Source organism: Aricia agestis, chromosome 3 (assembly GCF_905147365.1).
Source record: "Aricia agestis chromosome 3, ilAriAges1.1, whole genome shotgun sequence".
Lineage (NCBI taxonomy): Eukaryota > Metazoa > Arthropoda > Insecta > Lepidoptera > Lycaenidae > Aricia > Aricia agestis.
The window spans coordinates 23,215,388-23,229,850 of record NC_056408.1 but is presented as its reverse complement, the minus strand read 5'-3'; the positions used below and the strand labels follow the sequence as shown (position 1 = coordinate 23,229,850).

Sequence of the window (14,463 nt, the reverse complement as noted above, 5' to 3'; positions counted from 1 at the left end):
CTGCCGTGCCTGCAGCAGCAGCACATGTATACATAATTATACAACGTAACATTATAATATTATACATACTTTACGTATAAATATTATCCACCTCTGTTTCCGCGCAGGTTTACATAACGATACTCATACATTTTATAACAGTACTAGCTGTCCCGGCAAACGTTGTTTTGCTATATAAAGTATTTCGCCCATATTATTTTATTGAAGTGACTAAATAAGTAGGTATGTCACTATGGCAACGACCATCGCGGCTATCCTGTCGCACAAAGTACAAACAATGGTTGCTGTCAGGTTCGAGTTTTAATAATTTGCTATTATTTATTGAACAAATGCACTTATCAATATAAAAAGTACCCAGTAGCCGATTCTCAGACCTACTGAATATGCATATAAAATTTGGTAAAAATCAGTAAAGCCGTTTCGGTGGAGTACGGTGACTAACATTGTGACACGAGAATTTTATGTATATAAGACTAGCTGTTGCCCGCGACTTCGTCCGCGTGGACTTCAGTTTATAGCGCGCGGTGTCAATAAAATTGGTATCAAAAGCTTTTTCGAAACCCTGGTACCCCTTAAATCAAAATACCCAAAACAGCTGTGTAGTATATATAGTATAATATGATTCTTTTTTAATTAAACTTTTTTATACCAAGCTTATTTAGCGTTACACAACTTAGCTGCATAATGCATTACACAACTTTAGCTTTGCCCAATACCCATAAACTATTTAGTATTTATTATTGGTAGACTGTTGTTTCTGATATAATATGTGATGGTACGTGACTTATTTAATAACATGTATAACAATCGAAAGAATCGAAATATTTTAGCAAACGAGCAAACAATAGCGCGATCTAGGGGACTCTTGGCGCCATCTTTTTTGAGTTTTTGGAACTAACTTAATTTGACCAAATTTACGCATTTTCACCCCCTTACAACCCCTTTTTCCAGTTAAAAAGTAGCCTATGTCCTTTCTCAGGCTTTAGACTATCTGTGTACAAAATTTCATTACAATCGGTTCAGTAGTTTTGGCGTGAAAGCGAGACAGACAGACAGACAGAGATACTTTCGCATTTATAATATTAGTATAGATTAAGTATGTTTTATTGCTATACAGAGGTTGGTGACAACTTACCTACATTTAAAAGATATCATTTATCTAATGTAAGTTATCACCAACTGCAATACGTATACATCGGTTTTTAACTTTAAATAACAAAATAAAGGTGCATGAACTGCGTCATGTGAGCCCACCCCTCTCTCGCTATACCTTGACAAACACGAGCCACAATAGACATAACTACCAGTAGTTCGACTGCGACGGACACGGACAGGTTTCAATATCTGTCAAATTCGTCGGGTTTCACTAGGATTATAAACGGAATGTGCCTCGCGCTGGCTGATATAAATTATTTTTAAATATTTATAATAAAGATTTCAAAATTGGATTCTGACAATTTTAATCGCATGTGCCAAAACACAAACAACAATACGACCAAAGAGGAACACGTCCAGCGAATATGTCATAGTTTTAAATTCGTAGGTAACAATCTAACAACCCTAGTGACGATTTTCGTCATAAGCGCGCGTTCAGACGTGCGCGTTTTCTGCGCGTTTTCTACTCGCGCGTATTCATCATTCATAGCAATTTCACATGTGCTGAATCCGCGCGAGCAAAAAACGCGCAGAAAACGCGCACGTCTGAACGCGCGCTAATTTGTCAAATTTAAAATTTTCAACATCAGTTCTAAGTCAGCATACTCTATAATTCTGTCTACTCTGCACGAGCCGAGGCGGCTGCTCAAATCAATAAAGGATAGGTTACACAGCGCAAGCAGCTGAAGTGACAGCAGGCAAACAGCAGGCAGAGCTATTGTGTCTGTCTAGTGTCTACTCGCACGAGAGCAGCTCGACTCGCCTCCCTGGGTTACATGATACATCATACCATAAAGTGTTAATATACCTAGCGGAGTCTGGGGACACAATATATTGTATTATAATTTATCGATGTGATCATGTGTCGTTATATTATATCGATGTTCACAACAATCTCGAGCTGTCAAACGAAACCAAAATTGGTTTTCATCTGTGTGAAAAATATGTGTAACGTACACATACACTTAAAAAGCATGATTGAACATGAATTCTATGAAATTAAATTGTCAACGTGCGGCACGTGCCTACTGGATGTCAAAAAAGGAGTGCTGCTGTCATGTCTCATGTCATCACACGTCTCTTTTTACCTCGCAGTGTTACTGACAGTGACATCTCTCTTGCTCAGCGGGGCTAAAATGGTCACATTTGGCAATTCCTCTCAATCAATTCAGCAAATGAATTGATTGAAACTGTCAAACTGACAAATGTCAAATCAGTACGAATTACTAGACATGAATTGCAAGCAAAGTTGCAATTTGCGATTTCAAAAAAATGAATCATACTATGATTCATATCATGGTTCTCCAAAGCGATCATTTTAGCCCCGCAGGCCTTTGTTTCTCTATTCCGCTAGGTATATTAACTTTATGCATCATACACGCTGCTGACGTTGCAGTATAGGTAATGTCCCAGTGACATCGCCTAGTCGAGTTGTGTCTGTAGCATAAATCTAAAATATACGTAGCGGAATAGAGCAACAATCTCGAGCTATCAAACGAAACTGAAATTGGTTTTAATCTGTGTGAAAAATATGTGTACGTGTGGTGTACGTATAACGTAGGACTGGACGTCAAACAAAGAGTGCTGCTGTCATGTATCACACGTTTCATTTTTTCGCAGTTTGGCAGCTGACTGTCAACTTCATAATTGAGTGTCATGTTCAATAAAATCCTACCAATTTTTGTCAGAACTGTTACGCAGAATTATATCTGTTGTTAAAAGGCGTCCCTTGTCACCAGGGACCTCAGCCTGACTTCTCATCACCGCCACTTCGATTCAACAAAGTTCCGTAGAACTCGTTCTGCGGTTAAAACCTATGTGACCATGAAAATTATTACCTATTTTTGCTTGCTCGGCGGCAAATTGGGATTTTGCTCCCCCTTTTTTAAAACGTAGATCCGGGCCTGCATATTTAATTAAGTACTTACTTAGTAATGACTATTATTATAAACATGCAAAGATTATTTTGTATAAATAACATATGTAATAAACACAAAATATAGTGAGTCAAATTATTTTCATTTGCTAGCTATTATACTCTTTCTACTTACAAAATGATTATATCATTCTTGTCAATACCACGTGAACAATTGAAGGAAGGGGGGCAGGTCTTGGCATAATATATACTACGCGTGGTCACCAGGGGGAGGGGGGCGGGGTCAAAAAATCTTAGTAGGTCGCGTTACACGTAGTATGGGTAGTAACCTGCCGGTAGTAGCTGCCGGTAGTATATTTACCAGCGGTAAATATACTATAGCGGTAAGTATACTGCTGGCAGCCGAGATGTAAAACAACGGCTGCCGGCGCTGCCACTCAAAATGGGAACCGGAGAAAATGCGTAAAACTATGGAATGTAGATGGAGGAGAACTATCTCTGTATGTAAAAAGTGTCCGCTGAAATGCGTTAAATTAGGGTGGCGCTACAATAGCAACAGGGTAAATTTTAAATCATTTAGCAGCTTTTATTTCAGCTATTTTAGGGTATATTTTTCAAAATATATTTGTATTAACTGAGGTATTAACCCAGTAATTCCACAGAATTACTGGGTTAATACCTCAGTTAACTCGGCTATTCGACTAACTTCAATTTATATTGCTAGCGCCACTCTTGGAGGATTTTCAACTGATATTTACTGCGTACAACTGGACACTTTTTCAAATATCCCCCATATAAGATAGTTCTCCTCTATCTACATGTTTACGTCATGTTTACGTAGTATATGACATTCTCTTTGTATCTATACTCCATGACGTAAAACGCTATAGTCGGGGCTAGTGATGGTAACTTTCCGAAAAATTTCAAAGCTCGGAAATTTCTCAATTTGCCCCGACCAATGAGTTTCTAAAATACTAGAGTAGCAATGTCTTACAAAAGTTTTTCAGAAATGCGTAACCACTTTTTTGTTCAAAAGACAATGTCAAGTCATATATTCGTTATGTCATTATGTATGTAAGATATGCCTGCAGGCATCTTCGAAATGGCAACGCGTTGCTACCGTAAACTTCCAATCTAGTTACGTTAGTAACATAGAATATCATTGGCCCCGACTAGGACTCGGGGCATTTTAAATTTTTAATAGGCCACATTTGACAGTTCATCAAAATTATTATTATTATTATTTGTAACGACGGCTTAAAAAAATATTTTGTCATTCTTATTACTGCACAATTTATTAATTTTTTCGTCGTCACTACGTAATTCGATGTCGTTCACAAGTGTGGGCAAGTGATACAACTTCAAGAAACGGGCCATTTTGTGTTCCCTCCAAAACTCCATCAAAAGTTTTACTACCACTTTACTAAAACAACTGACTTGACTAGTTGACTTTGTAAACTTTTCACGAGAAATATTTTTTTCCCGCCATATTTTACCTGACACTGGCCATAGTTAAAAAGCCGAGCGCCATATTATGAAAAAAAAATGTCAGCCAATGTGTCAAAATACTGTCAAACGTCAAAAACCGTCGCAATTCGCAAATTGTTTGGCAAATTGTGGAAGATTATTTTACATCTTGCATGTTTTTAAAACAATTCAGTAATTCATGTTACGAAATTACGTAATAATTTGGTACTAAGACCGGGTTGAACGGTAACAGTTTTATATTAGCCGGCCAATTCACACCTTCGCCGTGGATCCCAACATAAACGGTATGTTTTGTTTTGGTTCAAGCACGATCCGGCGTTTGACGTAACACTCTTACGGCCGTTCCCAATATTTGATCTATCTCTGGTTTTGCCCTACTAGAGATAGGAATAGCTCAGATTAGACATTAGAGACATATATTTTAAGTCAATTGTGAGCTATTCCTATCTCTAGTAGGGCAAAACCAGAGATAGATCAAATATTGGGAACAGCCGTTAATTTGTTGTTTTTGGAATATTACCATAATATTATAGTTCTGTTACTAGATAAAATAAGGTCATACTTAAACATTTTAAGGACAATACAGCTTAAGTTTTCTCATAATCATAGTAAGTATAAATAAATTTGAGTTTTATCTATATCTTGTATAATACAAAAAAAACCAATTCGCAATCTATTATGTATTGTTAGACCTGTAATTCACATAATATAATTAAATTGTCTTACAATAGCCTTCTCTAGATAGAACAGCTGTAGTCAATACCAAAATCCCTCAATTATAGAAAGCATGTTATCTATATATTAATACGTGAGCCAAAAACTTTGTATCCCTATTGACAAAAAATGGGGAAACTTAGGTGAATGAAATTTTGTACAGTTATAGTTTATATGGTGAAGGAGTGCATCGAGCTAATATTATTATGAAATTATACTTTTATCACACATTTTTTTTACAAATAAAACATTACACACACTATAGCACACACACATACAAATACATTAGAACTACTACATACAAAGTATAGGTAGTAGTCCTAATGTCGTTGAAACTAAGGTCGAATTTGACCATTGGGCGATCTCTAGTTTGTCATAGTTGCATATAACTTACCTGAGTATAAACATACAGTGGAGCTGTGCGTGGGCGAGTCGTGGCGGGGAGTGGGTGTGGCGCGCTCCCCGTCTCACGAGTCCGTCACCACGGAGCTGTCACTGTTCAGCGTCTCCTCTGCCGCCTCCGATGCCCGGGTCCTCAAGCTGTTAGCATGCAAGGTATATTTAAACATTTGATTGTCTTAAGTAGAATGTAGATGCTGTGGTTAATGTGGATGTTAAGTCACCCATTGATGTTTTCTTTATTGCAGGCTGGACAGGGGCCTGATCCTACATTGAGAGTATCCAGTCCAAATCCAGATGGCAAGATTTTGAAGTAGGTGTTAGGTTGTTAGGTGAAGTAGATATAGTTTCAGAAAAATTATGATTACTTAATATAATTCTTGAACACATTAGCATTAGAACAATTTAAGGCTGGTTTTATCGTTTAGCATTTCGCAGCGCCGTTGGAGCGCGCGCGTTCCAAGCTGTAACAAATGCTATTAACACAATAACAAATACAAAAGGAGGGCCACTGGAAGGTTAATATTTTATGTCACAGTTCACACATGCTCTCCATGCGCTCCATTTAGCGTCAAAAACGATCCTTTTTAACGCTAAATGGAATGCGGGCATGACAACTTTTTGAGAGGTACGATCAGTTGGGGCCATTGTCAATAATTGTCAAACAGTAGTGACGTCATACAGACTACAGATCCGTTTTGGCGCCAAAATTTAATTGACAATTTTAAACCGCGTTTTTGCAGTAAATTCCAGTGTTTTAATTTTTTCAATATGCTTGTGGTCTATTCTACATGCAGTTCTTTAAAATAAACACAAAAATAAAAATATCGCATCTTCCCTATTGTTTTGCGTATTAAAATGAAACTAGCTATTTGACCGATATTCTTTGCTTGAGGCTTTGCTCGGTATTTGATAAAACACCAATAAAGTGACATTTATTGGGCGATAAATCGATCTACGATTTATCGCCCCCGATTCCCGAAACCCATATATATACAAGAATTGCTTGTTTAAAGATATTTAAATAAAATAAATAAATAAAAATATTTGATACATTTCTCTGTTTGTAACTGTAAAGCTGCGCGTGCACTGGATCGGAATCGGAGCGTACGGAACGTACGGATTTGTTGCTTTGTATTGATTTGTATGGTACTGCGTGCACTGGATCGGCATTTCTGCGCCTGAGACCGAAATTTATGCCGATGACGTCATCCGCAGCCGCGTCTATGGGTCAATTTATATATTTAGTGCAGAGTCAAAGCGCATCGAAACAAAGTATCAAAACTGAACATAGCAAATCCAACCTTAACTCCAAAGCGTTAACGCACACATTTCATATATACATTAATAACTAAATTGCCGATGCGGAATCCGAATGCAGTGGACGCACCCCATCGGCATTTCGTAAATGACGACGCTCCGTACGCTCCATACGCTCCGATTCCGATGCAGTGGACGCGCAGCTTTATGCTGCAACTGTTGTGTTCAGACGCGGCGGCGGCGGCGGCGGCGGCAGCGCGGTGGGCGGTGGCGCGGACACGTGTCGCGAGCTGCTGGCGGGGTGCGCGGCGCTGTGCGCGCAGCTCGGCCTGCGACGCTGCTTCAGCGCCGGCGACGTCAGCGCGCCCCCGCTCCGCCCGCTGCGCAGGTACAGTGTGTTGTGTTCAGACGCTCAACATTTTCAGTACTGAGTGGGCTGATGATGATGAACTATGCTAGGAACATGGCCGACAATGTCAGCTTTCAAAAATAAACTAGATCTAATTTGGGTCCACACATTTGGATGCTATGATGTCACAGATAGACAGACACGTCAAACGTATAAAGTGGGGAATTGACTACCTGGCCGCCCGTCACGGGCAGGTCTGTCTCATGTCTGCTCGTCAATTCCTAGGTACGGGCACAGACATGCCCGTTGGCCCGTGCCCGCAGCCTGCCTGCGAGATCGCATTTTTCTGTACATGAATGGTCGCGACGGGCGCGGGCGGCCCGTCGTCATTCGCGCCTTGGAGAGCGATTGGAGTGCACTTAAAATATTATTTTAAAACATATTATTGTAAACAATACAAACACTAAACTTAGGAATGAAGGCACAAAACATTTTTGACATTCGTTTATTTCCATTTACCGGTCGTATCCTTGTTTGTAGAAAGTTAAAAGCAAGGATTACATGAACACCGATCTACGTAATGCCGCTAATACAGCGAACTTATTGAAAAATCCAAAGAAATCAATGCCGATGCTGATCTATCATTTGTTACAAAGAAGATTGAGTCCATGAGTCCACGACCGAGCTGCAGCCCTCTATCTATTCGACTGACTTGCCTGTTCTGTGTGTGTTCAATAGGGGCAAGCGCCAGACTTGTGCCAGACCGGGCGGCCCGCGGGCCGCCCGGTCTGGCACAAGTCAGCCCGGTCAGGCATAGTGAATTCCCCGCTTAACACCACTCTTTTCTTTTTGTTGTAATCAAACGGTGTTTTCGCACTAACGCAATATACCAGCGACCCACTCATGTTCCCCCGATGTCCGCAGCGCGACGTCGGAGGTGGGTCTGTGCGCAGCGCTGGAGGCGCTCACCCTCACCGCCGCCTCGCGCTCCTGCAGCACCTGGGTCGCAGGTAGATACAGAGAAGTTCATCGCTAAGCAGATGACGGACCTAAGTAATTTGGTCGCGTTATGTCGAACCCTTCCGACCGATCACAGCTAACATGACGTAGATCCGTCAACTGCCTAGGAATCAATTTTCTCGATGGTACAGAGATATGCCCCTACTAATATTATAAATGAAAACGGAAGCGGATGTTACTAAAATTTTCTAATATAATATGTTTGACTATATATAAAATTCATTTATTTTTTTTAATTCAAATCACTTTACCTGTCCTGAAGCCTCTATTTATGCAAAAAACCTACCTCTTTTAAATAGTTAGCTTTCCGATCCATCCACTCATGTAAACAATTACTATTTGAGATAGTGTACGTCTGTGTGACAACTGACAAGGGAAAAGTCGAAAAGGACGTCAGACCAAACGATGGGAGGATGGAGGAGATTTGCCGGGGGCAGAGACAAATGGAAGGAAATGGGGAGGCCTATGGCGAAGAACAATCAGACTAAATGTGTTTTTCTTGTTTTGCTATAAAAATTGTATGGTCACAGTCAGTGAATAAAGGCTTTACTTATTTATATGTCTGTATGAAGGTGGCGGATGATGCTCTTAATTATTAATATGTGTCGTTTCAGTGGGCGGGTCGCAGCTGCCGTCGCCGCAGCGGTCGCACTCCGTGCAGCCGCCGCAACGCCCCCTACCCACTGACAATAAGAAGGTGCGTGCAGAAACTACTTATTCATACGCTAAAAAAACTATCATTATTGTATAACTAAATATAATAATAATGGACATTTATTCAACAAGCACATACACGTAATGTGTATGTGCTTGTTGAATAAATAACCACATCACAACAGATGACAGCAAAAACAGAAAATAAAAGATAAAAAATATACATTATAAAAATATAAAAAAGAAAACAATAAGGCACATGGGTAAAAAAAGTAAAATAAAAAATAAACAACAAAAAAATAACTGTCGCAGGTACTTAAAATTATTTAATGCAGTGTAATGCGAGCGCAGCTGAAAAAGACCCTACTCAGGTGATAATCGCGGCATAGTACTATCAGAGAAGTCGATTCCTATGCAAATCGGGGACCTAAGTAGTTTGGTCGCGTTACGTCAAACCCAGCTGACAGATCACAATTAACATTGAAATACCGCCTGAATCCTGATAGATGATGCCTGCAACTCCGTTATCCGTCCGGGCGATAAATCGATCAACCTAGGAATCATTTTGAGAAAATGTCATTTTATTCGTGTTTTATCGAATACTGAGCAAAACTCTGTCAAATAGCTAGTATATTATATATGTACGTGAAATTTTCAGGTGCGACAGAACTACATAAAGCGGCGGCTGCTGACGACGTACCGCGCGCTCGAGCGCTTGTCGCAGTCCGAGTTCAACCTCGACAAGCTAGAGGTGGGCACAATATTACCTTTTACGCGAATTTACAAAAATAAAAGTTGCTTAGAATGACCCCTGGGTCATCCAATTTTGGGTTACTATTCCTTAAATAAAACACCCTGTATACCTGTATTAACTAGGCCTTTACATCCGTTGTGGATGATTTATACAGTACTTTTCAGAGCGAAGTAACCACTCTTCAAATACTGTAGTGCCTGGGACAAGATTTTTAAATGTCCGTATGGTTGCCCAAGCGCATACGGCATTCTCGCATCATAGTCGGCCTAGTCCAGAGGAAAGAACTAGTCAATACGTCTGGGACCAACTATGTGCGGGTTTCCTCACGATGTTTTCCTTCACCGTACGAGCCGAGTCCGTATTATGTACTTGAGATCAGAAAATGTCTCATAGGTACACGCCTCCACCCGGGTTCGAACCTGCCATTAGGCCACGGACGCTCATACCTGTATTATTGTTATATAAAAGCAAGAGGTTTACTTCTTTTCATTGAAAAGTCTTTAAAACTAATACATTTTGGAAAATAGAAGACCACGAAATACGTGCTAGTCACAGAAAATGTACGGTATCTAGATGTGTTGTTTGCACAGGTGCAAACGGTTTCATGAATCGAATAATACTTTTGGTATTGCAGGCGGCGGCGGCGGCTGCGGCGGGGGCGGGGGCCGGGGCGGTGCCGACGACGCTCGCGGTGCCGCGCCCGCACACCAAGTTCGTGCATCCAGGTACAAGACATACATACATTTGCTATAACTCCATGTACGATATTCTTTCTGTTTCTTGAACTCTTAGCTCATCTTTCAGTAGATCTATATATATAAAACTCAAAGGTGACTGACTGACATTTTTTTTTTATGAAATAAGGGGGCAAACGAGCAAACGGGTCAACTGATGGAAAGCAACTTCCGTCGCCCATGGACACTCGCAGCATTAGCATTAGCATGCATGGCTACTTAACCAATTTTTAAGTTTTAAGCGACTCGCACAGCGGCTGTCTTTTGCTTTTAATTAGTGTGTTCGTTAAAAACGTTAAAAAAAAAGATTCGTCCGACCGGGCCACGGGCTATGCTCGATCAGATCAGATACCGTATATTACGTCAACAAAATTCAAGATTAAGGGCTCCCACACATAACTGCGAATTCGCATCGTAATGTCATTTTTTTAAATAAAATAAAGGGGGCAAACGAGCAAACGGGTCACCTGATGGAAAGCAACATCCGTCGCCCATGGACACTCGCAGGAACAGAAGAGCTGCAGGTGCGTTGCCGGCCTTTTAAGAGAGAAAAGGGTAGTAGGGGAGGGGAGGGTAGGGAAGGGAAAAGTAAACTCACTCACTCGGCGTGAAACAGCGCAAGCGCTGTTTCACGCCGGTTTTCTGTGAGAACGTGGTATTTGTGAGGTAGTCGTGGTATTAGTATGAGATTTGTCGCAGATGCGATGCGAATTCGCAGTTTTGTGTGGGAGCCCTAAACGCTGTTCGGTCCGCTATATTATATCATAGACTGTCTATACACACTAGGCCGAAATTACGCGGCGTAAATTCCGCATGATTACGCCCGCAATGTATTTTAAATTAACGACGACACACTATTCCGTCGCATCCGCATTTTGTATGACGTGTAAACTACCAGGTTTTAAATAAAAGATTAGGAACTTAAGTGGACTGTATTAATAAAGATTGCTGAGTTACAATAGGTGGTCGCATACGATGACAATTATGGAATGAACAGTTGTCAAGACTCAAAACTATACGTATAACTAATATAGCTATGTAGTATGCGCTCGCGCATAAGGCGCATGCGCCGGCGCCACGCGCAGCTAGGAGAACGCAACCGGCGCGCGCCGTTGCGGTGCAGCCGCAACAGTATGCGTTTGACATTGCGGACGTAATCACGCGGAATTTACGCCGCGTAACTTCGGCCTAGTGTGTTTAGACACACAGACAAAAGTGTATCATCCAGAGGCGGCGCAGCTGGCGCTGACGGCGGCCGACCTGGAGCGCGAGCGCGGCCGCCCGCTGTCCAAGTACGAGCGCAACATGATGATCTTCAACTGGCTGCACACCCTCGACGACGCGCCGCCCTTCTAGACCCAACACCACCCGCAGTCCATCACACGTCGCCCAGTCTCCCCACAAACACCTCACCGTCCCTCGACAAGCATTCGGACCCTCATACACATTCCTGTACCTCCGCAGACAATCAAACATCACAAGACGACTCCATGCATCACTACAGGCCCTCATATTCCTGTACCTCCGCAGCCAAATGTCTCCCCACACCATCACATACCCTCAAACACCTACCAGCACAGAAACACTTTACCACATTACTAGAGACTTCCATACGCTATTATCTCCATACATTCTACAAAAAACATATTTGCAAGTTGCAACATATTACATACATCATCTTCATATCGAGATTAATAATCTACTCACAACTCCTGTCCACTCTGAACATCTCGACTTACGGTTATGTATTGCAATGGTCCATTAGCCTCTTACATTCTGTGAAACATAGCCCGTAAGATACATAATATGGTGGGAAGTGTAAGGAACATAATACGACAGATTGAAAACAAAGTTCCTGCACATTCCGTTGAGGTGGTCCAAAGGCCCTACATACGAAATTTTTAGCTTCTGACGGTAATATAATTTGTAGGTATTATTTTATTAGGTATAGCACACGTGATATACGATCTCGGATGAATTCCATGATATTCCTAAACCGAACAGACAATATTGAATAGACTAAGCCTAGCTTTTTGAGACTACTTTTTTTTACAATAAAACAGGTTTTTATTTTATTTAAAGCGGCTTATTTTGTATTGTGACGAAATAGTATTTAGTTAAGAATATATTATTCGAATATGGCTTGCCCAATGGCCAATACCGTCCTTTTTGTATCTGGATGTAACTCCCGTTCACGAGGAGTAATGATTCTCGATTTATATGCGTCCGACCTATATAGGGGGGGGGGGGGGGGGGGGGCACCAGATTAATATAATCCTAGACTTCGAATTTGTGATTTTTAACATATGAACTGGGATTGAATGCATCCCCTCTCACCCGGCAACTCTCTCCGCTCCACGTTGAGGTATAAAACTTGTGAGCATTAGCGACCGATCGCTCTTGTAGGGGGCCGTTGACGGCCAAAGCGCGCGTTTGGGCGGACGCATATAGATCTACTATCTAGCATAAGTAGAGAGTTAGCTCTACACTTGTGTAATGATTTCTACGATAGAGCTTGTTACATCGTACACTTACAAAATATCTCGGCCGCCGTTTTTAATACGCTATTCCAAAAAGATCTCAATAATTAATAAATTATTTGTTAGTCTGAGTAAATTAAGAAAATCCTAAATGCAAAGTATGCAAGTGCAGGTGACCGACACAATTTCAAATAAAATGCCACTTTATGACATACGCCTATAAGTTTCATTTTGTTATACGCCACTACAAAGCAGCGGCGGCATGGGTCGCTACTCGAAAATAAAACCATTAGTAGGCTAATGGTTTTATTTTCTTAGTTCATGATAGTTGGGGAGGGGAAGAGGAGATTTCGGGACGAGCTCGAGCGTGTCATGTCTCCGACATGTCTAATTATCATGGAATAGAAATCAGATTTCTCACGTGGTGGGTTTTTTGAATATTGAAATGTCATCGGATCTGTCAGATTAAGATGAGAGTATGTTAAGTATACCCCGAAGAAGCTTCCATATAAAGCAGTGACGATTCAAAGGTTAGGTAAGCCTATAGGGGCATTTTAAAATAAATATTAAAAAATAACGCTTCATATTGTCCTAACTAAGCTTCGCAGATATTTTATATAGATTTTAGACAACAAGGACTAAATCATTTAGTTTAGTGCAAAATAAAATATCTGTATATTGTGAGTTTTTTATATATATATATATATATATATATATATATATATATATAAAACTCAAAGGTGACTGACTGATTGACATAGTGATCTATCAACGCACAGCCCAAACCACTGGACGGATCGGGCTGAAATTTGGCACGCAGGTAGATGTTATGACGTAGGCATCCGCTAAGAAAGGATTTTTATCAATTCTACCCCCCAGGGACTAAAATAAGGGATGAAAGTTTGTATATAATAATCCTTCATAACGCGAGCGAAGCCGCGGGCAAAAGCGCGTATATTATATACCTAAATAAGCAATTTTCTAAATATATTTTCTTTTTCAAATATTTAAAACGGCTGCATTTTTTGAACTCACCGCTAAAATAAAAAACGCTCTTATTATTTTTTTATCAGTTTTACCTAATGTAAAAATCCTACTAGGTCTCCATGACACTCGAGTAACACAAATAGCACCTTCCCCTCCCCTACAAAACAAAACGCCTCATAAGGCATTTTGTTTGAATTTTTGTTGATCGCGGTCGCTGGCCGCGTTGATCGGTAGGTACTGTACCGATGAACTACGGCGACAAAACTGTCGCGACTCGTAGGGAACAGTCTCCCAACGCCGCGCGCCGTTAACGCACGCTGCAGACCGCGGTAGAGCTAAATATAGTGTTACCTACCATGTATAGCTCTCTTACTAACAAAAATGTTTGCACAGCGAATACCTATCTCAACTTAGGTCTGCTTGTTTTTGCCTGGCACGTTAAAAGTTACGACAGACGAAGACAGCGGAACTTGAATAGTTATCGCTAGGTAGACTGTGAAAAGGTCTGTGTACAACAGAATCCGAAATAAAAAGATCTGCCGGCATCTTTTTCGCGTCGTGTGCGAACAGCCTAAGTTGAGAGCTGTCGAGTG

The 14,463-nt window shown here is 40.9% G+C and overlaps 1 protein-coding gene across 1 annotated transcript; it reads left to right on the top strand.

Moving 5' to 3' along the window:
* Positions 1–232: 232 nt before the first annotated feature.
* Positions 233–11,830, top strand: LOC121725503. Its single transcript, XM_042112506.1, has 10 exons — positions 233–268; positions 4,752–4,803; positions 5,646–5,788; positions 5,881–5,945; positions 7,122–7,280; positions 8,166–8,251; positions 8,876–8,958; positions 9,574–9,666; positions 10,304–10,394; positions 11,632–11,830. The coding sequence occupies exons 1-10, from the start codon at positions 233–235 to the stop codon at positions 11,757–11,759; spliced, it is 936 nt and encodes a 311-aa protein (XP_041968440.1). The 3' UTR covers positions 11,760–11,830.
* Positions 11,831–14,463: the final 2,633 nt, after the last annotated feature.